Below are 875 nucleotides of genomic sequence, written 5' to 3' on the forward strand. Positions count from 1 at the left end.
CACACACACACACACACACACACACACACACACAAAACCCACACACAAGGCAGAGTTTTTCTGTGTAGTCCTGGCTGTTTGGGAACTCAGGGTTAGGGTTAAGAACTTGCTCTGTAGACCAGACTGGCCTTGAACTCAAAGAGATTCACCTGTCTCTGCCTCCCAAGTGCTGGGATTAAAGGAGTGTGCCAGCACTACCTAGCTAAAGTATTTAGTGTTACTATGTTTATTCATAAAGACCTTTAAAATTCTCACTTGAAACAGTGTTTAGTCAGCTTGCCTGAGTGGTGCCATGCTGTATGGAGTAATTAGCCTGAGTGGCATCAGAAGGGCTAACTGCACATCCTGAAGGGTGTTTGTTTCCTTTTGCTTGCAGGACTGAGGAGCTTGCTTTCCTAAGACCCATGTTGTCTAAGCTTCTTGAAAATGCATGCTGTTCTAGAATCGCCATATAAAAGCTCGGATTATATTCTGTGCTTCTCTAAGCAAGGAGAACGTGTCCCGGGCAGTGAGTGGCGGCTTGCTGCTGAATGACTGTCATGTCCTTCACTTGCAGGCTCGTTTGTCCTACATGCGGGTGAAGTATCTTTTCTTTTCCTGGCTGGTGGTTTTTGTTGGAAGCTGGATCATATATGTGCAGTATTCAACCTATACAGAGCTATGCAGAGGGAAGGACTGTAAGAAAATCATAGTAAGTATTTTAAATGTTTTAGTTTTTTTTTTAACCTGTAACAGACTATAGCTACTACATAGGGACTAATTATTAAATGTCTTCAACAATAAAGGCAATTTGATATTACAGTTGTATTGAACTTCCTAACTTTTTAATAAATTCAATACTCAGAAATCTAAATATATATATATACATATACATA

General features: G+C 40.3%; 1 protein-coding gene across 1 annotated transcript in view; it reads left to right on the top strand.

Moving 5' to 3' along the window:
- Dipk1a (divergent protein kinase domain 1A) overlaps positions 1-875 on the top strand; it is a 74,369-nt gene that overhangs the window by 57,549 nt on the left and 15,945 nt on the right. The window contains exon 2 of the mRNA XM_028782399.1: positions 557-691. Coding sequence (XP_028638232.1) covers positions 557-691 — 135 coding nt within the window. The remainder of the gene's footprint in view (positions 1-556; positions 692-875) is intronic.

Source organism: Grammomys surdaster, unplaced genomic scaffold (assembly GCF_004785775.1).
Source record: "Grammomys surdaster isolate TR1022 unplaced genomic scaffold, NIH_TR_1.0 751, whole genome shotgun sequence".
Lineage (NCBI taxonomy): Eukaryota > Metazoa > Chordata > Mammalia > Rodentia > Muridae > Grammomys > Grammomys surdaster.